This window comes from Salvelinus namaycush, unplaced genomic scaffold, assembly GCF_016432855.1.
Source record: "Salvelinus namaycush isolate Seneca unplaced genomic scaffold, SaNama_1.0 Scaffold5, whole genome shotgun sequence".
Taxonomy (NCBI): domain Eukaryota; kingdom Metazoa; phylum Chordata; class Actinopteri; order Salmoniformes; family Salmonidae; genus Salvelinus; species Salvelinus namaycush.
In genome coordinates, this window is record NW_024061197.1 from 109,280 (window position 1) to 135,199 (window position 25,920).

Consider the following 25,920-nt stretch of genomic DNA (forward strand, 5'->3'; position numbering starts at 1 on the left):
GGAGAGGGAGCGGAGAAGGAGAGGAAAGGGAGAGGAAGGGAGAAGGAGAGGAAAGGGAGCGGAGGAGAGGAAAGGGAGCGGAGAAGGAGAGGAAAGGGAGCGGAGAAGGAGAGGAAGGGGAGCGGAGAAGGAGAGGAAGGGGAGCGGAGAAGGAGAGGAAGGGGAGAGAGGGAAAGGGGAGAGAGACAAAGGGGAGAGAGACAAAGGGGAGAGAGACAAAGGGGAGAGAGACAAAGGGGAGAGAGACAAAGGGGAGAGAGACAAAGGGGAGAGAGACAAAGGGGAGAGAGACAAAGGGGAGAGAGACAGACATTAGCTGGGAGAGGCTAGTCAATATGTTACTGAATTCTCCAAACACGATGTGTTGTGAGGAGCATAACATTCTCTACAACAGGGCTCTCCATCTCTGTTCCCTCCTGTAGGTTGTCGTTAGATTCCCGGGACCATGTTGGAATGACTTACTTCTGGAAGACGATGATGTCTCCGTCCATGAGTTCATCCAGGGCCTTGTCCAGTGACACGTCGTAGTCCTGTATCCGCTCTGTTAAATTAGGCTTCACTTCCTGGAACACAGACACATGGGAGATGGAGGCTGTTTGTGTAGATGTGATAGACCTGGAGTTGTGTGTGTGTGTGTGTGTTGCAGTTCACCAAGCCATTTTACCAAACTCACGGTTCAGTAAATATTGCGGTTTAGGGGTCATATATTTAAATTTTGGGGTTTAATTACCCTTTAATTTAGGCGTGCACCAGCAAGTGTAGAGGACTAGTGGTTTGATTCCCATATCACAAATACGTGTACCGTTACACTCTTAGTATGTGGATACGTGTTAGACCTGTGTTCTCACCTTAGAGAAAGCTAGTGTGTGTGTGTGTGTGTGTGTGTGTGTGTGTGTGTGTGTGTTCTCACCTCATAGGAGAAGGCTAGTGTGTGTGTGTGTGTGTGTGTTCTCACCTTAGAGAAGGCTAGTGTGTGTGTGTGTGTGTGTGTGTGTGTGTGTGTTCTCACCTCATAGGAGAAGGCTAGTGTGTGTGTGTGTGCTCACCTCATAGAGGATAAGGCTGGTCTCCTGTTGAAAGCCTGCTCTCTCACACATGACGGGCAGCAGGTCTCCTGGTAGAGAAAACAGCGTACATTTAACACACACACTTTAACTCTAATCCTACTCTACATCCACCACAGGGTTCTCCTCAGGATTTAACAAGGTGGTGCTGCTGAGTAAGGAGGGGGAGGCCTGGAGGGACCCCCTCTAACCGAAACCCCCTCTAACCGAAACCCCCTCTGACATTTCCTGCACTCTAGAGGCTTAAATGATAACAAAAGTAAAACAATTAAATTCAAATAACAGTGGCGCAACCAGTCCACCAGGTGGGACAGCCCCCCCCTTTACGAGTTGTTAGGAGTCTGTACCATACGGCCCAGACACAGCAGGACACTTACGTATTTTACAGGATATAGCTGTGTAGATATGTCCACAATAATTTAAGCTTCTGCTTTTTGGATCATACATCTTCAAGAACAACATGACGTCGTCTGAAAAGAGAAGAGAGAGTTTGAGGATGATCATAAAAAAAAAAAAAGGACAATCTATTTTTACTTGACCACAGTTACATGAAAAAAAACATTTCCATTTCTTTGAAACGACTTGTGATTTCATCTCGAAAGGTAAAATGGCTTTAACTAGCTGCTTTGTACTTAGTGGTCATCAGTCAGAGGGCGTTAACGCCCCGTGTCCTAAACAACCTGGGAATAAAGGATGATTAGAATAACAGTCGTTGATGTTAAGTTCATGTTTTAAGTATCCCTATACTCCTGTTATTACGGGGCTATCACTCAGTCATGAGTGCGCCTGCGCAGGGAGTCAGTCCGTTGATGGACCTAGGCTGCGGTGTAATGGCTACCTTGTAGTGTGTTCATACGGTATAGTAAACTTTGTTAAACTGGAACCTTGTAGTTGTGTCGTTTCGAGTTAACAGTTGATAAATGTCTAAACTCACGGTCTTTGTCGAACTTGGGTAACGTTGCTCCGCTGGCAGCCATCTCAGGATCCACCGTCTCCAAAAATATAGTCCAGGGATTCTCATTGTCGCTCAAGTCTATCATCTGGGGAGAACACACACACAGGGTTAAACACACACACACACACAGGGTTAAACACACACACACACACAGGGTTAAACACACACATACACAGGGTTAAACACACACACAGGGTTAAACACACACACACACACACACACAGGGTTAAACACACACACACACACACACACACACACACAGGGTTAAACACACACACACACACACACACACAGGGTTAAACACACACACACACACACACACAGGGTTAAACACACACACACACACAGGGTTAAACACACACAGGGTTAAACACACACAGGGTTAAACACACACAGGGTTAAACACACACAGGGTTAAACACACACAGGGTTAAACACACACAGGGTTAAACACACACACACATAGGGTTAAACACACACACCACATCTACACACACGAGTCCCTACAGGACAGTTTCCAGGGCAACCTGGTGGTTGTGTTACTCACAGACTTGCTGCAGTCGGCCTCGTAGTCCAGCATGGCAGGTCTCTTGGTGCCGTTGCTCCGGGCCTGCATGGGCCACAGCCTCATCTGGTCCTGTGGGAAACCCTGCAACACATCAATACACACTGTCAGACTGGGGATACACACAAGCATAGTTCCTCTCCAGGTTTCTTACTTTGGTGTCCTCCAGGAGAAGTAGAACAGTGGTCGAACAGCAGGTTAAAGGTTAACGGAGGAGAGGACAGACAGACAGACAGACAGGCAGACACAGAGTCTCACCATGGTCTGGGAGAGATTCTGGACAAGAGGAGGAAAGGACAGACAGACAGACAGACAGACAGACAGACAGACAGACAGACAGAGACAGACAGACAGAGACAGACAGACAGAGACAGACAGACAGACAGAGACAGAGTCTCACCATGGTCTGGGAGAGATTCTGGACAAGAGGAGGAAAGGACAGACAGACAGACAGAGAGAGTCTCACCATGGTCTGGGAGAGATTCTGGACAAGAGGAGGAAAGGACAGACAGACAGAGAGAGTCTCACCATGGTCTGGGAGAGATTCTGGACAAACTCCTGCAGCGTGGAGCTCTTCAGGACCTTGAACACAGTGTACTTCACCTTCTCCTCATCATACATGTCATTACCCTGGTGACCACAGAACTGGTCCTCTGTCACGATCTGGGAGGAGAGAGAGGAGGAGAGAGAGAGAGCGAGGAGAGCGAGGAGGAGAGAGAGAGGAGGAGAGAGGAGGAGAGAGAGAGAGAGAGGAGAGAGAGAGAGGAGGAGAGAGAGAGGAGGAGAGAGAGCGAGCGAGTGAGCGAGGAGAGCGGAGGAGAGAGGGAGGAGAGAGAGGAGAAGAAGACAGCAAGCGAGGAGGAGGAGAAGAAGGAGACAGCAAGCGAGGAGGAGGAGAGCGGAGGAGAGAAAGGAGGAAGAGAGAGAGAGGGCGAGGGGGAGACAGAGGGAGGGGGAAGAGACATGGAGAGAGAGAAAGAGACAAGTGATTCATAACACCAACATTCTCCAAAAGCTGTTGTGTTATTATGTGGACCTGTGACTGGGGGGGAGGAGGGAGCTCCAAGCCTTACCTGGACCTGCATGTAGAGATGGGCCTCCTGCCGCTCCTTCCTCTTCTGAGCCTCAACCCTCTTCTCCTCCTGAAGCCGCTCCACCAGCTGCTGGGGGATGTCCACGTCGTTTACCGCCAGCAGCACCTCACCTGGAGACGGGTAAACACAGGGTTATCTAACCATACCTCACCTGAAGCGTTGACTACCATGTGCTACAAAAAGGTAGTATAAGGCTTCATAGCATTGACTTAGTGAGTTATAAGGCTTCATAGAGTTATAAAAGTCATCATATCCTGACTTAAGCTACTGAGTTGTAAAGCACCATAAGGTGACTTACTGAGTTTGGACTCGCGGATGTACACCAGCATGTAAGCGTTGGTGCAGTGACGTACTGATAGGTCGTCGTCATGGCCACCGTAGTTGTGTTCAATAGCTTCCTCCTTGGTGCACCGTGACACCACGTCATCATCAAACTTACACCACTGGAGGAAGAGGAGAGAGAGGAGACAGGAACGGAGAGCGAGAGAGGAGACAGGAACGGAGAGCGAGAGAGGAGACAGGAACGGAGAGCGAGAGAGGAGACAGGAACGGAGAGCGAGAGAGGAGACAGGAACGGAGAGGGAGAGAGGAGACAGGAACGGAGAGGGAGAGACAGAGAGGAGACAGGAACGAAGAGGGAGAGACAGAGAGGAGACAGGAACGAAGAGGGAGAGACAGAGAGGAGACAGGAACGGAGAGCGAGAGAGGAGACAGGAACGGAGAGGGAGAGAGGAGACAGGAACGGAGAGGGAGAGACAGAGAGGAGACAGGAACGAAGAGGGAGAGACAGAGAGGAGACAGGAACGAAGAGGGAGAGACAGAGAGGAGACAGGAACGGAGAGGGGGAGACAGAGAGGAGACAGGAACGGAGAGGGAGAGACAGAGAGGAGACAGGAACGGAGAGGGAGAGACAGAGAGGAGACAGGAACGGAGAGGGAGAGACAGAGAGGAGACAGGAACGGAGAGGGAGAGACAGAGAGGAGACAGGTAGGGAGAGACAGAGAGGAGACGGGTACGGAGAGACAGAGAGGAGACAGGAACGGAGAGGGAGAGACAGAGAGGAGACAGGAACGGAGAGGGAGAGACAGAGAGGAGACAGGAACGGAGAGGGAGAGAGAGAGGAGACAGGAACAGGAACGGAGAGGGAGAGACAGAGAGGAGACAGGAACAGATGTACCTTATTAAGAAAACAGTTTATGTATCGTCATTGTATCATTTCTCAGGACACACATGAGCAGAGTGTTGGCTGCATATTAACATGTTTCCCCCTTTACTATGTTATTAACCTGATAAAACACCTTTCAGGTCGACAACACAACCGTAGTTCTTACGCCCCATTAATGATCAAATATACTACTGCATTTAACTGATTGGTGGGTTGGGGGACTCACGATGGGTTCCTTGACGCTGACTTTCCCGTCTCCTTTGGGGTTGAGGTAGACAACATAGTGTCCTCCGTGGTTGTCTCCGCTGTGCACCAGCACGGCGTGCAGGATGTAGTTGGCCGGGTCCTTAGAGTCAGTCTTCTGGAGAAACTCATCCAGGGGAAGCTGCTCCGGAAACTCAAACCTGGGAGGGGGAGGAGAGACCGAGACACAGAGAGGAGACGAGACGGAGATGGGGCGAGAGGGAGAGAGAAAGAGGGGGCGAGACACAGAGAGAGGGCGAGACGGAGAGGGGGCGAGAGGGAGAAAAGGTATTTTTGTGATCAGTATTATCGTGTCCATGTTCTTCCTGTGTTATAGCTTCAATGTGAGCTCCATTCAGGACATCAGACAGGTGTGTGCTGTGTTACCCCAGTGGGTCTTTGACCGACACGGGGGGTTAAGTTACCATGACCTACACGGGGGGGTGTAGATGAAGGGGAGGAGACAGGTTAAAGAAGGATTTTTAAGCCTTGAGACAATTGAGACATGGATTGTCTATGTGTGCCATTCAGAGGGTTAATGGGCAAGACAAAATATGAAGTGCCTTTGAACGGGGTAGGGTAGTAGGTGCCAGGCGGACTGGTTTGTGTCAAGAACTGTAACGCTGCTGGGTTTTTCACACTCAACAGTCTCCCGTGTGTATCAAGAATGGTCCACCACCCAAAGGACATCCAGCCAACTTGACACTGTGGGAAGCGTTGGAATCAACATCGGCCAGCGTCCCTGTGGAAGGCTTTCAACACCTTGTAGAGTCCATGACCTGATGAATTGAGGCTGTTCTGAGGGCAAAAGCGGGTGCAACTCAATATCAGGAAGGTGTTCCTAATGTTTGGTATAGTCAGTGTACCTGTGGAATCAACATGGTAAGACAGGTGTGTGTGTCGGTGTGTGTTACCTGTCGTTGATCTTGATGTTTTGGTCGGTCTGAGGGTCGTACATGAACCTCATCAACTGCAGGTGCAGTATGGGAGGGAAAGTCAGGAACTTCACCCCCTTCTCCGCTTCCTGAAAACACACACATGTCCAGTAAGTCTACTGACTCATCATCCACGTGTCCTACCTCCAGTAGGAGGTCCAGAACCCCTCCAGTAGGGGGTTATACAGGTCCAGAACCCCTCCAGGTCTGAATCTAGACAGAAAGTATGTGTAGATTATACAGGACCAGAGAGTATGTGTAGATTCTACAGGACCAGAGAGTATGTGTAGATTATACAGGACCAGAGAGTATGTGTAGATTATACAGGACCAGAGAGTATGTGTAGATTATACAGGACCAGAGAGTATGTGTAGATTACACAGGACCAGAGAGTATGTGTAGATTATACAGGACCAGAGAGTATGTGTAGATTATACAGGACCAGAGAGTATGTGTAGATTATACAGGACCAGAGAGTATGTGTAGATTATACAGGACCAGAGAGTATGTGTAGATTACACAGGACCAGAGAGTATGTGTAGATTATACAGGACCAGAGAGTATGTGTAGATTATACAGGACCAGAGAGTATGTGTAGATTATACAGGACCAGAGAGTATGTGTAGATTATACAGGACCAGAGAGTATGTGTAGATTATACAGGACCAGAGATGTTCAATTAACTGACCCTTCTCTGGTCCAAACAATTGATTTTGACCAACAAATCCGTCCTAAGAATTTTGAAATCTCGTTGTGGCCCTCAAACCAAAAATGATTGCCCACCTGTTCTACAGCCTCACCTATAGGCCATGTTCATAAAGCACATTTACACCCATCATTAACTCAATATAAACCCATTATGAAGATGTGGTGTAGACTGAGTGTTTATAAAGCATCTATAAATCCTGTACACACCATTTATAAAGCATGAATAAGGCCACCTGTAGTCACATAAAGCATCTTTTAACCATACATAAGGCATTTATAAAGCCTGAACAAGGCCACCCACAGTCTTATAAAGCATCTTTTAACCATACATAAGGCCTTTATAAAGCCTGAACAAGGCCACCCGTAGTCTTATAAAGCATATTTTAACCATACATAAGGCCTTTATAAAGCCTGAATAAGGCCACCCGTAGTCTTATAAAGCATCTGTTAACCATACATAAGGCCTTTATAAAGCCTGAATAAGGCCACCCGTAGTCATATAAAGCATCTTTTAACCATACATAAGGCCTTTATAAAGCCTGAACAAGGCCACCCGTAGTCATATAAAGCATCTTTTAACCATACATAAGGCCTTTATAAAGCCTGAACAAGGCCACCCGTAGTCATATAAAGCATCTTTTAACCATACATAAGGCCTTTATAAAGCCTGAATAAGGCCACCCGTAGTCATATAAAGCATCTGTTAACCATACATAAGGCCTTTATAAAGCCTGAACAAGGCCACCCGTAGTCATATAAAGCATATTTTAACCATACATAAGGCCTTTATAAAGCCTGAATAAGGCCTCACCTGTAGGCCGTGTTCTCCTGCGTCGTATTTGTTGTCTCCGTCGAGCTGCTCCACAGCAACGTAGTCCTTAAAGGACTCAAAGACTAGAGGGAAGAGAAACACTTAGCTATATACACAGTTACACACACACATAGCTACACAGTCACCAACTCAGTAGCCTTGTGGTTAGAGTGTCTGCCCTGAGAGTGAAAGGTTGGGAGTTCCCTCCCCGTCCGAGTCATACCAGAGACTGTACAACTGCCATCTGAAGCATCTCTGCTTGGCACTGAGCATTAAGGACACTGGGAGTAAAGGCCTCCTGCATGTCCAACTCTCGATAAACCCTTAACACTAGAACAGCCTGGCCTTTCAGCCTATCAGTACACGCTAGAGATGTCCTTTCAGCCTATCAGTACACGCTAGAGGACGTTGCCGGGCATCCCCTTTAGCATCAGATGCATACCAACCTGCAAGGTGCATAAACATGCTTGATAAATAGTGAATTAAACATGTGTAAATTATTAATTGCATTAAATAATATTCATGGAAATATCAAGGATGTGAACACTTGTATTTATTTTACATCTGTACACCGTGAGTGTTGCTTTACCATTCGCCATCACTGAGTATGTTGGTATGTTGTTTTGTGCAGAGGGGGGGGGGGGGGGGGGGGGGGCAGCTCCCACCTTTGTGTGTTCACTGTTCCTAGCAGGCTAGTCTTCTTTGTGTGTTCACTGTTCCTAGCAGGCTAGTCTTCTTTGTGTGTTCACTGTTCCTAGCAGGCTAGTCTTCTTTGTGTGTTCACTGTTCCTAGCAGGCTAGTCTTCTTTGTGTGTTCACTGTTCCTAGCAGGCTAGTCTTCTTTGTGTGTTCACTGTTCCTAGCAGGCTAGTCTTCTTTGTGTGTTCACTGTTCCTAGCAGGCTAGTCTTCTTTGTGCGTTCACTGTTCCTAGCAGGCTAGTCTTCTTTGTGTGTTCACTGTTCCTAGCAGGCTAGTCTTCTTTGTTTGTTCACTGTTCCTAGCAGGCTAGTCTTCTTTGCAATCAACTTGTCTGCCAGGGAAATTGACGTGAAGAAGTTGTCCATGGTCACATTTCTTCCTCTGCCCATGTTAAGGCTCCACGAGTCTCTAAACCACACTGTCAAACAGTCGCTCACCCACTGGCCTGGTCTCATTTTTCCCCAGATAGGGAAAGTCATTGAGCAAGTACTTGGTTTGGATATCAGCGGCTAACCAAAACTAAAGTCACATGTTCCATTATCAGCTTCTATCTGGTTTCTATTGGCCATTCAGCCACTGGTGATATTTTAATGTTATGTTTATTATGTTACTAGTTTTTTGCTTATAGTAGCCAGAGCAATGCTGCCTCACTAGTGGTCATGAGCTGAATGAATGGACAGCAAGGATATTGTTGGAAAAACACTTTTTATATATAAATTGTAGAATTGCATGTAATTGTAAAAGAAAAAAAACTTGAACATTTGTCTACACCACCAAGATGGGGGCCTCTAAAAGTCTCTAAAATCCAGCCACGCCGACTGCGCCCACCACATAAGCCCCTTTTCAAAGCAGAAACCCCCCTGTAAAAGGACGGAGACTGGAGCAACATGACACACATCCAGTAACCCAGAGAAGGAAAGGGATTCAACATGACAGACATCCAGTAACCCAGAGAAGGAAAGGGATTCATCATGACACACATCCAGTAACCCAGAGAAGGAAAGGGATTCATCATGACACACATCCAGTAACCCAGAGAAGGAAAGGGATTCAACATGGCAGACACACATCCAGTAACCCAGAGAAGGAAAGGGATTCAACATGACAGACATCCAGTAACCCAGAGAAGGAAAGGTATTCAACATGACACACATCCAGTAACCCAGAGAAGGAAAGGGATTCAACATGACACACATCCAGTAACCCAGAGAAGGAAAGGGATTGATACTCACTGTTTTTCTTTCCTTTGATACTGAGCTGGATGTCGTAGTAATCCTCTATCCGCTCTGACCGGTAGTCAACGTGCTTACACTGGATATAGGACTGGAGAGAGAGAACATAGTTACACTGGATATAGGACTGGAGAGAGAGAACACAGTTACACTGGATATAGGACTGGAGAGAGATACAACACACAGTTACACTGGATATAGGCCTGGAGAGAGATACAACACACAGTTACACTGGATATAGGCCTGGAGAGAGAGAACATAGTTACACTGGATATAGGACTGGAGAGAGAGAGAACATAGTTACACTGGATATAGGACTGGAGAGAGAGAGAACATAGTTACACTGGATATAGGACTGGAGAGAGAGAGAACATAGTTACACTGGATATAGGACTGGAGAGAGAGAGAACATAGTTACACTGGATATAGGACTGGAGAGAGAGAGAACATAGTTACACTGGATATAGGACTGGAGAGAGAGAGAACATAGTTACACTGGATATAGGACTGGAGAGAGAGAGAACATAGTTACACTGGATATAGGACTGGAGAGAGAGAGAACATAGTTACACTGGATATAGGACTGGAGAGAGAGAGAACATAGTTACACTGGATATAGGACTGGAGAGAGAGAGAACATAGTTACACTGGATATAGGACTGGAGAGAGAGAGAACATAGTTACACTGGATATAGGACTGGAGAGAGAGAGAACATAGTTACACTGGATATAGGACTGGAGAGAGAGAGAACATAGTTACACTGGATATAGGACTGGAGAGAGAGAGAACATAGTTACACTGGATATAGGACTGGAGAGAGAGAGAACATAGTTACACTGGATATAGGACTGGAGAGAGAGAGAACATAGTTACACTGGATATAGGACTGGAGAGAGAGAGAACATAGTTACACTGGATATAGGACTGGAGAGAGAGAGAACATAGTTACACTGGATATAGGACTGGAGAGAGAGAGAACATAGTTACACTGGATATAGGACTGGAGAGAGAGAGAACATAGTTACACTGGATATAGGACTGGAGAGAGAGAGAACATAGTTACACTGGATATAGGACTGGAGAGAGAGAGAACATAGTTACACTGGATATAGGACTGGAGAGAGAGAGAACATAGTTACACTGGATATAGGACTGGAGAGAGAGAGAACATAGTTACACTGGATATAGGACTGGAGAGAGAGAACATAGTTACACTGGATATAGGACTGGAGAGAGAGAACATAGTTACAATGGATATAGGACTGGAGAGAGAGATACAACACATAGTTACACTGGATATAGGACTGGAGAGAGAGATACAACACATAGTTACACTGGATATAGGACTGGAGAGAAACAACACACAGTTACACTGGATATAGGCCTGGAGAGAGATACAACACACAGTTACACTGGATATAGGCCTGGAGAGAAACAACACAGTTACACTGGATATAGGCCTGGAGAGAGAGAGAGATACAACACACAGTTACACTGGATATAGGACTGGAGAGAGAGAACATAGTTACACTGGATATAGGACTGGAGAGAGAGAGAGAGAGATACAACACACAGTTACACAGACCTCAACGGGGAGAGAGAATAGAGGACGTGAACGTACCACCATCTTTCCTCTGAACAGTTTGGGGATGGTTCCCTCCACGCAGGTGCCTTTCATTTTGTTCTCAACGTTGTCCAGGAGCTGGAACACAAACACACATTATGGATGGAACAGTGTATGTGAGCGGAGCAGAGATGGAGCCCAATTTGACTGGAGCGCAGAGCGAGATTACACAAAGGCTGGAGCGTCAGCCTTCTCGCTCGCTCCAATTTGGCTCCAGTAACGTTCACTTCGCTAGCTCAGAGCGTGCCCGGCCCAGCATGCATTTGTAGTCTAATTGTGTGCCACTATAGTCCCTTGCTTTAGCTACTGTCATGGAGTTCACAAAAATTTTCATAAAGAAACTGATAAAACACACAAGTGCTAAATCAAGGTGATTTATAAAGATGAGGACCAAGAGAGGGAGTGGTGTGGTGATGTAGTGTCCACAACTAAAGAAGAGAGGGAGTGTGGTGATGTAGTGTCCACAACTAAAGAAGAGAGGGAGTGTGGTGATGTAGTGTCCACAACTAAAGAAGAGAGGGAGTGTGGTGATGTAGTGTCCACAACTAAAGAATCATTGTGGAATCTGAAAAGACACTTATCCTGAAAGTATGATGGTGTACTTACTGTCTACATGCCAACAGAAAGGAATGAGGTGGGTAGATAACACTGTGTTATTGTAGCAAAGTATTTATAACTAAAATTCAGATCTCTTAAACATTTCAGTTCATTTTTTTTTTATTATCTATAGGATGGAGCATAATTGATTTTGGCCCAATAGAGACCTGGCATATTCCCATGTTCAAGGAGCTTTCTGTTTTGATTGGGTTGTTTTTGCCTAAAAGCCTTTAGGCCTACCTATAGATCAAATAACTCTGCATCTCTGCCCAGCCTGGATAGAGCGGCCAAAAGGGTGTTAATCATCCCCAGTGGCTCTGAAAGTGAGGAGAGGATGTTCTCCATCGCTGTCCTGCTCTGCAGACACCATCACATGAGCCTATAGACATACTGGCCAAACTCCTGTTTCTAAAAAACGAATTAAAAAAGGCACTAAGTACATTTTCATTTTATTTGTATTTAATTCTAAGTAAGTCAAAGACTATATGCGTCATTTATAGACCATAATGATTTAAACGTTGTTTAAATGCCGAGTGCTTTACGTCCCTACCAGCTGATTGCGTCGCACTCCCAAATACTTCACAATGTCTTTCTTTGTAGACTATAGCATTGAAATAATACAGCCTACATCATTCATTTTCGTTCCTTCTTAGTCTCCCTGTCTGGTTCTTAACCGATAGAGTGTTAATATGCTGTTTAATATGACATGTAGCCTATTCAGAGTGTTAATATACTGTTTAATATGACATGTAGCCTATTCAGAGTGTTAATATGCTGTTTAATATGACATGTAGCCTATTCAGAGTGTTAATATGCTGTTTAATATGACATGTAGCCTATTCAGAGTGTTAATATGCTGTTTAATATGACATGTAGCCTATTCAGAGTGTTAATATGCTGTTTAATATGACATGTAGCCTATTCAGTGTTAATATGCTGTTTAATATGACATGTAGCCTATTCAGTGTTAATATGCTGTTTAATATGACATGTAGCCTATTCAGTGTTAATATGCTGTTTAATATGACATGTAGCCTATTCAGAGTGTTAATATGCTGTTTAATATGACATGTAGCCTATTCAGAGTGTTAATATGCTGTTTAATATGACATGTAGCCTATTCAGTGTTAATATGCTGTTTAATATGACATGTAGCCTATTCAGTGTTAATATGCTGTTTAATATGACATGTCGCCTATTCATTACATTACATTTAAGTCAGTGTTTATATGCTGTTTAATATGACATGTAGCCTATTCAGAGTGTTAATATGCTGTTTAATATGACATGTAGCCTATTCAGAGTGTTAATATACTGTTTAATATGACATGTAGCCTATTCAGAGTGTTAATATGCTGTTTAATATGACATGTAGCCTATTCAGTGTTAATATACTGTTTAATATGACATGTAGCCTATTCAGAGTGTTAATATGCTGTTTAATATGACATGTAGCCTATTCAGAGTGTTAATATACTGTTTAATATGACATGTAACCTATTCAGAGTGTTAATATGCTGTTTAATATGACATGTAGCCTATTCAGAGTGTTAATATACTGTTTAATATGACATGTAGCCTATTCAGAGTGTTTAATATGACATGTAGCCTATTCAGTGTTTATATGCTGTTTAATATGAAATGTAGTCTATTCAGTGTTAATATACTGTTTAATATGACATGTAGCCTATTCAGTGTTAATATGCTGTTTAATATGACATGTAGCCTATTCAGTGTTAATATGCTGTTTAATATGACATGTAGCCTATTCAGTGTTAATATGCTGTTTAATATGACATGTAGCCTATTCAGTGTTAATATGCTGTTTAATATGACATGTGGCCTATTCAGTGTTAATATGCTGTTTAATATGACATGTCGCCTATTCATTACATTACATTACATTTAAGTCAGTGTTAATATACTGTTTAATATGACATGTAACCTATTCAGAGTGTTAATATGCTGTTTAATATGACATGTAGCCTATTCAGAGTGTTAATATACTGTTTAATATGACATGTAGCCTATTCAGAGTGTTAATATGCTGTTTAATATGACATGTAGTCTATTCAGTGTTAATATACTGTTTAATATGACATGTAGCCTATTCAGAGTGTTAATATGCTGTTTAATATGACATGTAGCCTATTCAGAGTGTTAATATGCTGTTTAATATGACATGTAGTCTATTCAGTGTTAATATGCTGTTTAATATGACATGTAGCCTATTCAGAGTGTTAATATACTGTTTAATATGACGTAGACTATTCAGTGTTTATATGCTGTTTAATATGACATGAAGCCTATTCAGAGTGTTAATATACTGTTTAATATGACATGTCGCCTATTTGAAATGATGAGTGCTTCTTACAATCACCTTTTCATGTTTATTATAATACTTTTCATCCAAATCCATATGGTTTTGGTTTCAATACTTCAAAACCAAAATGGTAGGTTCAGGTATTCACAAACAAATAGATGGCTGCTGGTTAAATAGTGATTTTAATGAACGGAGCGGATTTGGAGCGACAGTTGTTTTGTTTGTTTCCCTGTGAGGAAAGGACCGTGGAGCGCTGAGCGGGATTTCCCACCATTCAACTCCGCTCACATACTCTGGGATGGAACACAGACACCGTTACGGAAGGAACACACACAGACACACGTTACGGAAGGAACACACACAGACACACGTTACGGAAGGAACACACACAGACACACGTTACGGAAGGAACACACACGTTACGGAAGGAACACACACAGACACACGTTACGGAAGGAACACACACGTTACGGAAGGAACACACACAGACACACGTTACGGAAGGAACACACACGTTACGGAAGGAACACACACAGACACACGTTACGGAAGGAACACACACAGACACACGTTACGGAAGGAACACACACAGACACACGTTACGGAAGGAACACACACAGACACACGTTACGGAAGGAACACACACAGACACACGTTACGGAAGGAACACACACAGACACACGTTACGGAAGGAACACACACAGACACACGTTACGGAAGGAACACACACAGACACACGTTACGGAAGGAACACACACAGACACACGTTACGGAAGGAACACACACAGACACACGTTACGGAAGGAACACACACAGACACACGTTACGGAAGGAACACACACAGACACACGTTACGGAAGGAACACACACAGACACACGTTACGGAAGGAACACACACAGACACACGTTACGGAAGGAACACACACAGACACACGTTACGGAAGGAACACACACAGACACACGTTACGGAAGGAACACACACAGACACACGTTACGGAAGGAACACACACAGACACGTTACGGAAGGAACACACACAGACACGTTACGGAAGGAACACACACAGACACGTTACGGAAGGAACACACACAGACACGTTACGGAAGGAACACACACAGACACGTTACGGAAGGAACACACACAGACACGTTACGGAAGGAACACACACAGACACGTTACGGAAGGAACACACACAGACACGTTACGGAAGGAACACACACAGACACGTTACGGAAGGAACACACACAGACACGTTACGGAAGGAACACACACAGACACGTTACGGAAGGAACACACACAGACACGTTACGGAAGGAACACACACAGACACGTTACGGAAGGAACACACACAGACACGTTACGGAAGGAACACACACAGACACGTTACGGAAGGAACACACAGACACGTTACGGAAGGAACACACACAGACACGTTACGGAAGGAACACACACAGACACGTTACGGAAGGAACACACACAGACACGTTACGGAAGGAACACAGACACGTTACGGAAGGAACACAGACACGTTACGGAAGGAACACAGACACGTTACGGAAGGAACACAGACACGTTATTTAACGAACATGGCACGGGACCTCAGATCCTCAAAAAGTTCTACAGCTGCACCATCGAGAGCATCCTGACTGGTTGCATCACCGCTTGGGTATGGTAATTGCTCGACATTTGACCGCAAAGTGCTACAGAGGGTAGTGCGTACTCCCTGCCATCCAGGACCTCTATACCAGGCGGTGTCAGAAGGCCCTAAAACGTATCTAGGTCTCCAGCCACCCAAGTCATAGACCACCGCACGGCAAGTGGTTCCGGAGTCTGTGACCAAAAGGCTCCTAAACAGCTACTACCCCCAAGCCATAAGACTCCTGACCATCTAATCAAATGGCTACCTTGCCTCTCTTGCACGGGCTCGATGTACACTCACTGGACTCTTACCACACACTCACACATACTACACTGACACTCCAACACACACATTGACGCAACACACACATTCCTTCACATTCACTGCTGCTACTCTTATCTATCCTGATGGCCTAGTGACCTTTACCAATACCTACATATTACCTCAACTACCTGGTTCCCCTGCATAGTGACTCGGTACCGGTACTCCTTGTATACAGCCTCGTTACTATCTTTCCTTTAGATCATTTCTTACAACTCTGCCTTGTTGGTTAAGGCCTTGTAAGTAACCATTTCACGGTAAGCTCACCACCTGTGGTACTCGGCACGTGACACATAAAATTAGATTTGAACACACACACACACACACGCACACTTTGGAAACAACACAAACACATAGGGATCTAAAGTGCGACCAAATCGGTCACATACGTGACAATATTTTGCTGTGTGACCAGCAGTTTAATTTTGGGAGCACTGTGTGACTACGAAAATGATCTTCCTGATAATAATTGTTGTAATGATAAGGCTTGACTGTACCAGTGTTTCTGACTGCCTTAGACAAGTCAGTGCAGATTCATCAGCGTCATGGTTGCACCATTACTACAGAGAAAACATCTTGGTTCTGACCCAACCAGGTCAAAATATCTGACCCATTACTATAGAGAAAACATCTTGATTCTAACCCAACCAGGTCAAAAGATCTGACCCATTACTAGAGAGAAAACATCTTGGTTCTGGCCCATTACTATAGTGAAAACATCTTGGTTCTGACCCATTACTATAGAGAAAACATCTTGGTTCTGACCCATTACTATAGTGAAAACATCTTGGTTCTGGCCCATTACTATAGTGAAAACATCTTGGTTCTAACCCAACCAGGTCAAAAGATCTGACCCATTACTACAGTGAAAACATCTTGGTTCTGATCTGACCCATTACTACAGAGAAAACATCTTGGTTCTGATATGACCCATTACTATAGTGAAAACATCTTGGTTCTGACCCAACCAGGTCAAAAGATCTGACCCATTACTACAGTAAAAATATCTTGGTTCTGACCCATTACTATAGTGAAAACATATTGGTTCTGACCCAACCAGGTCAAAAGATCTGACCCATTACTACAGAGAAAACATCTTGGTTCTGACCCATTACTATAGTGAAAACATCTTGGTTCTGACCCATTACTATAGTGAAAACATCTTGGTTCTGACCCAACCAGGTCAAAATATCTGACCAGCAGCATTTGAATCTTCCTATAGCGGATTTTCCGGGAACCACATTAAAAACATTCATAAACCACGTCACGGACCGTTCTAAAAACGACTTGCACTTCGACATCGTTAACCATTTGTTTACACGATGTTCAGTCATGTTCGGTCATTGGCTAGCTAGTTAATAACCTGGTAACTTTAGTATATCCAGACATCTGGGGACACAGACAGACAGGTAAAGCTTCTTCAGGAGATCAAGGATCATAGTAATGACAGACATCTTGCATGTCATCATCACCAACCAGACGTTCTTAAAGAGACAGTGTACCTTTTTCAATGTAACGTTTCTCAATAGGAAAATTGTGCTTTTACACAATGTAGAAACATAATTTTCCACAAATTATTTTGTAATTGAAATGGCATGTATTTTTCATCAAATTTTTCAGCTTTTATAATAAACTAATGTATTTACAGTGTTACATATTAGTTTCTAGGTCTCAACCTGTGCTTCGAAAGTAGCTATAATTCATATAGACCCAAAATAGGCTGTAACTCAATCAATTTGTAGGGTCAATATGCAGAAATCACTCCATCATTTCCTGGTGGCTAAAATTCAAATAGCTCGCCTAATTTCAGTTTGTGACCAAACAAGCAATTTATAGTGTAGAGAATAATTGTACCATCTAAACCGCTGTGAAATATCTCTTCAATAACCAAAAATGATTGTATTTTCAGCTGGTATAGAAAACCTAAAGAAAAATACACAAACAAAACTTAAGATCTGGTCTGGTGCTCCTAGATTTTGTATGGTGCAACCAACATTTTTAAATGTAGAGGCCTGAAAACACACACTACTGAACGAACACACACACACAGAACAACTACTCACCACTCTGCAGAGCTCCTGAACGTCATGTTGCATGAAGCTGTCTAATGTCTCCCACCTACACAGAAAACAACACGCTGTCAACTACTGTCACAGTCACCATGTTTTAGACAACACATTCACTGTCAACTACTGTCACCATGTTTTAAACAACACATTCACTGTCAACTACTGTCACAGTCACCATGTTTTAAACAACACCCTGTCAACTACTGTCACAGTCACCATGTTTTAAACAACACATTCACAATCTGTCAACTACTGTCACAGTCACCATGTTTTAAACAACACATTCTCTGTCAACTACTGTCACAGTCACCATGTTTTAAACAACACATTCACTGTCAACTACTGTCACAGTCGCCATGTTTTAAACACATTCACAATCAACTTCAGTCACAATACAGCCATGTTTTAAACAACACATTCACTGTCACCATGTTTTAAACAACACATTCACAGTCACCATGTTTTAAACAACACATTCACTGTCAACTACAGTCACAGTCACCATGTTTTAAACAACACATTCACAATCTGTCAACTACAGTCACAAAACCACCATGTTTAATCATTGACCCATAATTGAACATGATGCAAAGCGTCACTTGATCAGGACAATGTGACTTATTACCAGGGTCTATCACTGTAGTCACTATTCATTAGTGCACACCGTAGCAAAAACATTTAGCAATGGAAAATGAAAACAAGCGTTTCTCAGACAAAATCAGATAGTTCCCTTCCAGTCTCATTGATTAATCAATCGGTCGGTCATCTCTTTTCTCCTGCAGCGTTGCCAGCTGAGGGGTCCTGGCACCTACCCAAAGGACTTGGTGAGTTTCTTGGTGCCGACGGGCTTGTCACTGTGCTGCAGCTCATAGAAAACCCTCTGTAGAGCCAGCGGAACACTCTTAGACGAGTCGTCTCCCTCTGTAGGCATCATGTACACCGCCTGGTACAGGAGAGAGAGAGGGGAGGGGTTAGACACACAAACACTCTTAGACGAGTCATCTCCCTCTGTAGGCATCATGTACACCGCCTGGTACAGGAGAGAGGAGGGTTAGACACACAAACACTCTCAGAAGAGTCGTCTCCCTCTGTAGACATCATGTACACCGCCTGGTACAGGAGAGAGAGGGGAGTTTTTAGACACACAAACACTCTTAGACGAGTCGTCTCCCTCTGTAGGCATCATGTACACCGCCTGGTACAAGAGAGAGAGGGGAGGGGTTAGACACACAAACACTCTCAGAAGAGTCGTCTCCCTCTGTAGACATCATGTACACCGCCTGGTACAGGAGAGAGGAGGGTTAGACACACAAACATTCACACTCTCTCAAAAGAGTCATCTCCCTGTATAGACATCATATACACCGCCTGGTAGGCACAGAGGAGAGGGGTGTTACACACACTTGAGCGTAGTATGACAGTGGTAGTTAGTTGTCTCACTGACCCTCCGTAGCTGGTTGGTGAAGAACAGGGTCTGTAGGAGGCTGTTCATATAACATGTCGCTCCCTGGTTCTTCAGACCCACGTAGCCGGTGTGTTTCTTTGAGTCCCACCTGCACACACACAGGACAGCAAGGGGTTAACACAACTACACACACGATATGAATGGGTTAAACCAGGGGTGGGTAACTCCAGGAAGAGGGTTGGACAGCCCTGCTCTAAACCAGGGGTGGGTAACTCCAGGAAGAGGGTTGGACAGCCATGCTCTAAACCAGGGGTGGGCAACTCCAGGAAGAGGGTTGGACAGGAAGAGGGTTGGACAGCCCTGCTCAACCAGGGGTGGGCAACTCCAGGAAGAGGGTTGGACAGGAAGAGGGTTGGACAGCCCTGCTCTAAACCAGAGGTGGGCAACTCCAGGAAGAGGGTTGGACAGGAAGAGGGTTGGACAGGAAGAGGGTTGGACAGCCCTGCTCTAAACCAGGGGTGAGTAACTCCAGGAAGAGGGTTGGACAGCCCTGCTCTAAACCAGGGGTGAGTAACTCCAGGAAGAGGGTTGGACAGCCCTGCTCTAAACCAGGGGTGAGTAACTCCAGGAAGAGGGTTGGACAGCCCTGCTCTAAACCAGGAGTGGGTAACTCCAGGAAGAGGGTTGGACAGCCCTGCTCTAAACCAGGGGTGGGTAACTCCAGGAAGAGGGGTGGACAGGAAGAGGGTTGGACAGCCCTGCTCTAAACCAGGGGTGGGTAACTCCAGGAAGAGGGTTGGACAGCCCTGCTCTAAACCAGGGGTGGGTAACTCCAGGAAGAGGGTTGGACAGGAAGAGGGTTGGACAGCCCTGCTCTAAACCAGGGGTGGGTAACTCCAGTCCTTGAGGACCTGATTGGTGCCACACTTTGTCTCCATCCCTAGAAAACACAGCGGATTAATCAAATGTCATTCTACACTGAAGATCATGATTTAGGTGATTATTGGAGTCAGGTGTGTTAGCTGGGGCAAGACTGACATCAGGCCCTCGAGGACTGGAATTGCCCACCACCCCTGGGTTAACCCAACTACACTGGGACACGGGGGTAAGTTTACAACCACACATTGATGTCAGGATCACAGGATCTACGGTCAAGTCACTAGAAATTGAACAATCTTAAAAATCAAGCTTTTAAAAAGATACTTCAAATTCAAGACACCACTAAATAGAACTGGTTCAAGGTATTGTGTTCTCATTATTCCAAACATCTGGTGAACTGGCCAATGGTGCCAAAACACAGAGGTGAGAGAGGACAGCAAAGAGGGAATGAGAAGGAGAGAGAGAACGAGAAGGAGAGAGAACGATAAAGAGAGAGAGAAAGAGAGAGAGCGAGAGAGAGAGAGAACGAGAGAGAGAGGGAAGGAGAGAGAAAAAGAGAGGGTGAGATAGAAGAGGGAAGGAGAGAAGTGAGGAATCAAGACTCACGCCACTCCGTGAGGAGCGTCCGCCTGCACGTAGACTTCAAAGGAGACTTTATCATCCTCCACAAAGCCTCTCTCTGGATCAGTCACATCCTGAAAACACACACCGGAGGAAAATTATGTTGGCTGTGTCTGTACGTGTATATATACACACACCAGTGTATCCCGGTGTGTGTGTGTGTCTGTACCGGTGTGTGTGTGTCTGTACCGGTGTGTGTGTGTCTGTACCGGTGTGTGTGTGTGTGTGTGTGTGTGTGTGTGTGTGTGTGGTACTCACGCTCCAGGACATGAAGTTAGAGAAGCCCCAGTCGTTCTCCTTGTGGAAGAAGAGGTGGCTGATTCTGCGGCTGAACGACTTCTCATCGTCCTTATAGTTGATGATCTTCAGCATGGCCTGAGCATGGCACGACCAGGACCTAGCAGGGGGACACATTTACACGTTACACCAGGAAACTACTTCAGCATGGCACGACCAGGACCTAGCAGGGGGACACATTTACACGTTACACCAGGAATCTACTTCAGCATGGCACGACCAGGACCTAGCAGGGGGACACATTTACACGTTACACCAGGAAACTACTTCAGCATGGCACGACCAGGACCTAGCAGGGGGACACATTTACACGTTACACCAGGAATCTACTTCAGCATGGCACGACCAGGACCTAGCAGGGGGACACATTTAAACGTTACAACAGGAAACTACTTCAGCATGGCACGACCAGGACCTAGCAGGGGGACACATTTAAACGTTACAACAGGAAACTACTTCAGCATGGCACGACCAGGACCTAGCAGGGGGACACATTTACACGTTACAACAGGAAACTACTTCAGCATGGCACGACCAAGACCTAGCAGGGGGACACATTTACACGTTACACCAGGAAACTACTTCAGCATGGCACGACCAGGACCTAGCAGGGGGACACATTTACACGTTACACCAGGAAACTACTTCAGCATGGCACGACCAGGACCTAGCAGGGGGACACATTTACACGTTACACCAGGAAACTACTTCAGCATGGCACGACCAGGACCTAGCAGGGGGACACATTTAAACGTTACAACAGGAAACTACTTCAGCATGGCACGACCAGGACCTAGCAGGGGGACACATTTAAACGTTACAACAGGAAACTACTTCAGCATGGCACGACCAAGACCTAGCAGGGGGACACATTTACACGTTACACCAGGAAACTACTTCAGCATGGCACGACCAGGACCTAGCAGGGGGACACATTTACACGTTACACCAGGAAACTACTTCAGCATGGCACGACCAGGACCTAGCAGGGGGACACATTTAAATATTACACCACACACATGAGCTAAGGCAGTGTTTCCACCATAAAAAGTCTGATGGGGAAAGTAATCGTGTGTGTGTGTGTGTGTGTGTGTAGCGGAGGTGAGTCGGACTCACGCTCTCGTGATGAGTTCAAGTCACCCTGCCTACAACTTCAAAACCAGCGTCACCCTCGACCCAAGATGAAATGCCTTGTCCTAATGAACGGTTCAGTTGGTTTCCCCAGCGGGAGGCCGGGGTTCAGATCCCACCCATGACGTCTGTCTGTATCATGTGACGTCCATGGAGTCACCAGGATACAAATACCATGAGGTAGTCGCTAGAAACAGGGCCTAAGAGAAATGAAGCAATGCTGTGTTTCTCTGTGTGTGTGTGTTGATCAGGGTCTCTGCCTGCATGCTGTGTGTGTGTGCACTAAGGGCCTAATGAGTAAGGCGTTGGTCCCCTGTGTGTGTGTGTGTGTGTGTGTGTGTGTGTGTGTGTGTGTGTGTGTGTGTGTGTGTGTGTGTCATGTGACTTACGTGGAGTCGGAGTCTGCGTTACACTGCAGGAAGAAGCCAACACTCTTCTGGTGCGGCCGGTCTGGGTAGAAACGAGGCATCACCATGATCTTCCAGGGCAGGTTCCTGACGAAGCAGGAAGGGCTGAGAACAGACTCACTCAGCCGGCTGAACCTCTCCACCACAAAACGACACGTCGCCTCCGACCGCCAGCTGGTATCTAGATACAGGAGAGGAGGGTCAGTGTGTGTCCATCAGTGTGTGTGTGTGTGTGTCTCCATCAGTGTGTGTGTCTCCATCAGTGTGTGCAGGTGAGTCCTCCTCACCATCCTCCATGTCCTCCTCTGTGTTGTGTCCGTCTGCCATGGCAACGTTCCCGTTAATCACCGGGTTGGCTGGGATTCTCGGGGGATCGTCTGTGTCCCCAGCTGCACACACACACACACACACACACAGAGAGGAAGACGATCGTCAGATAAACAAACAGAGATATCAGGGCTGGAAGAAACCAGCAGGGTGATACTCCTTAGTATCATGGTCAAGGAAACAAAACGCGAGGTGGATTTAACTTCTTTAGGAAAACAGCCCTGATGTTGGAAACTACCATCATTATGTTGTCATCCAGAGTCATGTATTTTCCAAGCTACATCACATTGTCCTTTTAAAAACCTGCTGTATGTTACAAATACATTTAGTCTGGTTCGTGTTTTCATTTTTTTGCCATGGAAAAAAATACTGCGATACAGGCATCGTCCCGGCCCTAACAGAAATATGTTGTTTCTCACTGGTATGATGATGATATGAAGGGGAAGATACACACAGTCCACTAGCTAGGAATGATCCCCTTCAAATAGAGGCTCAACGTCAACCAGCATGTTATTTCAGCATGATGCCCAACAGAGATACAACAAACATCCATAACTAGAAAAGGTGCAGAGAAACATTTTGGTTCCTGAAACATCAGCGTCTTCTGTTTATAGTTATGATGACTGGGTCAGTTTAAAACACTGATCTGTATTATAGTTATGATGACTGGGTCAATTTAAAACACTGATCTGTATTGTGGTTATGATGACTGGGTCAGTTTAAAACACTGATCAGTACTGTGGTAATGATGACTGGGTCAGTTTAAAACACTGATCAGTACTGTGGTTATGATGACTGGGTCAGTTTAAAACACTGATCTGTATTATAGTTATGATGACTGGGTCAGTTTAAAACACTGATCTGTATTGTGGTAATGATGACTGGGTCAGTTTAAAACACTGATCTGTATTGTGGTTATGATGACTGGGTCAGTTTAAAACACTGATCTGTATTGTGGTTATGATGACTGGGTCAGTTTAAAACACTGATCTGTATTGTGGTTATGATGACTGGGTCAGTTTAAAACACTGATCTGTATTGTGGTTATGATGACTGGGTCAGTTTAAAACACTGATCTGTATTGTGGTTATGATGACTGGGTCAGTTTAAAACACTGATCTGTATTGTGGTTATGATGACTGGGTCAGGTTAAAAACACTGATCTGTATTGTGGTTATGATGACTGGGTCAGGTTAAAAACACTGATCTGTACTGTGGTTATGATGACTGGGTCAGTTTAAAACACTGATCTGTATTATAGTTATGATGACTGGGTCAGTTTAAAACACTGATCTGTATTGTGGTTATGATGACTGGGTCAGGTTAAAACACTGATCTGTATTGTGGTTATGATGACTGGGTCAGTTTAAAACACTGATCTGTATTGTGGTTATGATGACTGGGTCAGGTTAAAACACTGATCTGTATTATAGTTATGATGACTGGGTCAGTTTAAAACACTGATCTGTATTATAGTTATGATGACTGGGTCAGTTTAAAACACTGATCTGTATTGTGGTTATGATGACTGGGTCAGGTTAAAACACTGATCTGTATTGTGGTTATGATGACTGGGTCAGGTTAAAACACTGATCTGTATTGTGGTTATGATGACTGGGTCAGGTTAAAACACTGATCTGTATTATAGTTATGATGACTGGGTCAGTTTAAAACACTGATCTGTATTGTGGTTATGATGACTGGGTCAGTTTAAAACACTGATCTGTATTGTGGTTATGATGACTGGGTCAGGTTAAAAACACTGATCTGTACTGTGGTTATGATGACTGGGTCAGTTTAAAACACTGATCTGTATTATAGTTATGATGACTGGGTCAGTTTAAAACACTGATCTGTATTGTGGTTATGATGACTGGGTCAGGTTAAAACACTGATCTGTATTGTGGTTATGATGACTGGGTCAGGTTAAAACACTGATCTGTATTATAGTTATGATGACTGGGACAGTTTAAAACACTGATCTGTATTATAGTTATGATGACTGGGTCAGTTTAAAACACTGATCTGTATTGTGGTTATGATGACTGGGTCAGGTTAAAACACTGATCTGTATTGTGGTTATGATGACTGGGTCAGGTTAAAACACTGATCTGTATTATAGTTATGATGACTGGGTCAGTTTAAAACACTGATCTGTATTGTGGTTATGATGACGGTCAGTTTAAAACACTGATCTGTATTGTGGTTATGATGACTGGGTCAGGTTAAAACACTGATCTGTATTGTGGTTATGATGACTGGGTCAGTTTAAAACACTGATCTGTATTGTGGTTATGATGACTGGGTCAGGTTAAAACACTGATCTGTATTGTGGTTATGATGACTGGGTCAGTTTAAAACACTGATCTGTATTGTGGTTATGATGACTGGGTCAGGTTAAAACACTGATCTGTATTGTGGTTATGATGACTGGGTCAGGTTAAAACACTGATCTGTATTATAGTTATGATGACTGGGTCAGTTTAAAACACTGATCTGTATTGTGGTTATGATGACGGTCAGTTTAAAACACTGATCTGTATTGTGGTTATGATGACTGGGTCAGGTTAAAACACTGATCTGTATTGTGGTTATGATGACTGGGTCAGTTTAAAACACTGATCTGTATTGTGGTTATGATGACTGGGTCAGTTTAAAACACTGATCTGTATTGTGGTTATGATGACTGGGTCAGTTTAAAACACTGATCTGTATTATAGTTATGATGACTGGGTCAGTTTAAAACACTGATCTGTATTGTGGTTATGATGACTGGGTCAGTTTAAAACACTGATCTGTATTGTGGTT

The 25,920-nt window shown here is 44.6% G+C and overlaps 1 protein-coding gene across 2 annotated transcripts in view; it reads right to left on the minus strand.

Moving 5' to 3' along the window:
* LOC120041646 (ubiquitin carboxyl-terminal hydrolase 7) overlaps positions 1–25,920 on the minus strand; it is a 45,189-nt gene that overhangs the window by 11,282 nt on the left and 7,987 nt on the right. For both annotated transcript variants that reach the window (XM_038986511.1, XM_038986512.1), the window contains exons 2-21: positions 23,073–23,174; positions 22,768–22,966; positions 21,209–21,347; positions 20,936–21,024; positions 19,490–19,598; positions 18,858–18,988; positions 18,040–18,094; positions 11,096–11,176; positions 9,474–9,564; positions 7,541–7,623; positions 6,001–6,110; positions 5,070–5,247; positions 3,977–4,121; positions 3,658–3,788; positions 3,113–3,247; positions 2,567–2,668; positions 1,999–2,104; positions 1,442–1,534; positions 1,047–1,114; positions 463–563 (exon numbers count right to left, since the gene is read on the minus strand). In XM_038986511.1, coding sequence (XP_038842439.1) covers positions 463–563; positions 1,047–1,114; positions 1,442–1,534; positions 1,999–2,104; positions 2,567–2,668; positions 3,113–3,247; positions 3,658–3,788; positions 3,977–4,121; positions 5,070–5,247; positions 6,001–6,110; positions 7,541–7,623; positions 9,474–9,564; positions 11,096–11,176; positions 18,040–18,094; positions 18,858–18,988; positions 19,490–19,598; positions 20,936–21,024; positions 21,209–21,347; positions 22,768–22,966; positions 23,073–23,174 — 2,248 coding nt within the window. The remainder of the gene's footprint in view (positions 1–462; positions 564–1,046; positions 1,115–1,441; positions 1,535–1,998; positions 2,105–2,566; positions 2,669–3,112; positions 3,248–3,657; positions 3,789–3,976; positions 4,122–5,069; positions 5,248–6,000; positions 6,111–7,540; positions 7,624–9,473; positions 9,565–11,095; positions 11,177–18,039; positions 18,095–18,857; positions 18,989–19,489; positions 19,599–20,935; positions 21,025–21,208; positions 21,348–22,767; positions 22,967–23,072; positions 23,175–25,920) is intronic.